Below are 1417 nucleotides of genomic sequence, written 5' to 3'. Positions count from 1 at the left end.
AACCCACGTCCTGCTTTCTGCTAGTGGACAAGATCCCAAGTGTCTTCAACCCCAGCATTGTGGTATAGATCAGCACTCGTTCTCTGTTGAACACAGACACTGAACAAAATATCCAAACTCCTAACAAACCAAAGGCCTTCCAAGGCTCATTGTCTACTAACCTACTGCCCGGCAAGGACAGGATATGTTTTGTAACCTGAGAACTACTGCAGAAGAATTGTCTTGGTCTTCCCTTCTACTCTGAGTCTCTTCCACCCCCTAGTATCTTCTTCAGAACCCCCTTCACGTCTTTGTTCCTTAGGGTATAAATCAGAGGATTGAGCATGGGAGTAATGATGGTATAAAAAAGGGCCACAAACTTCCCCTTGCTCTCAGAATAGCTGCCCTGAGGCTGGAGGTATGTGTAGATACCTGCACCATAAAATAGAGACACCACCACAAGGTGGGACCCGCAAGTCCCCAAAGCCTTTCTGCATCCTGCCAAGGACTTGGACTTCAGCACGGCCCTGCCAATGTGTACATAGGAGCCTAGAATTAGCGTTACAGGAAAGACCAAGATCACCACCCGGGCCACAAACATCTTGGCCTCTGTTCCTCCGGTGTCCTCACAAGCCAGCTTCAGGAGGACAGGCATCTCACAGAAGAAGTGGTTCAGTTGGCGGCCACAGAGTGGCATGGTCATCATGAGGCCTGTCTGAATCACAGAGTTCATGAAGCCCCCCACCCAGGAAGCAATGGCCAATGACAGGCAGAGGACGGGGTGCATGATGGTCGTGTAGTGGAGCGGACGGCACACGGCAGCGTAGCGGTCAAAGGCCATGGCCACCAAAAGCACACTCTCCGTGGAGGCCAGGCCAAGGAAAAGGAACAGCTGGGCCACACAACCACCATAGCTGATGGTCCTGTTGTGTCCATGAAGGTTGATGAGAAGCTGAGGCACGATGCTCGTGGTGTAGCAGAGATCCAGGAAGGAGAGGTGGCAGAGGAAGAAGTACATGGGTGTCTGTAGTCGAGGGGCCAGTTGTGAAAGAACAATGATGGTGGTGTTGCCAAGGAGAGTTAAGGTGTAGAAAATTGAAATGAAGATAGAAAGGATGAGTTCCAGCCGAGGCCAATCTGAGAAGCCCACCAAAATGAAGCCCCCACCCAAACTGGTGTTGAATCTTCCCATACCTTTTCAGCTGTAGAAGTAGAAGACAGTTTGGCGCCTTTGATGAAGAACATGAGTTAAAACGTTACATCCTGACAATCCCTAAATATTCAAACGCATGTTCCTTATTTCCTATTTTGCTATTCAGTTCCATTCTGTCTGATGCTTTTGATCTTATCTCTACTCTTCTTTAGACTGGAAAAGACTGGATCAAGAATGATGTCATTTTTGTTAAACTATAACCTTATTTTGGTATATTTAAGACTT

At 48.1% G+C, this 1417-nt stretch overlaps 1 protein-coding gene across 1 annotated transcript; it reads right to left on the bottom strand.

Moving 5' to 3' along the window:
- Positions 1–235: 235 nt before the first annotated feature.
- On the bottom strand, positions 236–1171 carry LOC105996753 (olfactory receptor 10-like). The gene has a single exon (XM_013030936.1). The coding sequence runs from the start codon at positions 1169–1171 to the stop codon at positions 236–238; it is 936 nt and encodes a 311-aa protein (XP_012886390.1).
- Between the last annotated feature and the right edge of the window lie 246 nt (positions 1172–1417).

This window comes from Dipodomys ordii, unplaced genomic scaffold (genome assembly GCF_000151885.1).
Source record: "Dipodomys ordii isolate 6190 unplaced genomic scaffold, Dord_2.0 Scaffold135, whole genome shotgun sequence".
Taxonomy (NCBI): domain Eukaryota; kingdom Metazoa; phylum Chordata; class Mammalia; order Rodentia; family Heteromyidae; genus Dipodomys; species Dipodomys ordii.
This window is presented reverse-complemented; position numbering and strand designations above follow the sequence as displayed.

Bases quoted from the DNA above. Each gene is read 5' to 3' on its own strand.
- LOC105996753 (XM_013030936.1), bottom strand. From the start codon at position 1,171: ATGGGAAGATTCAACACCAGTTTGGGTGGGGGCTTCATTTTGGTGGGC.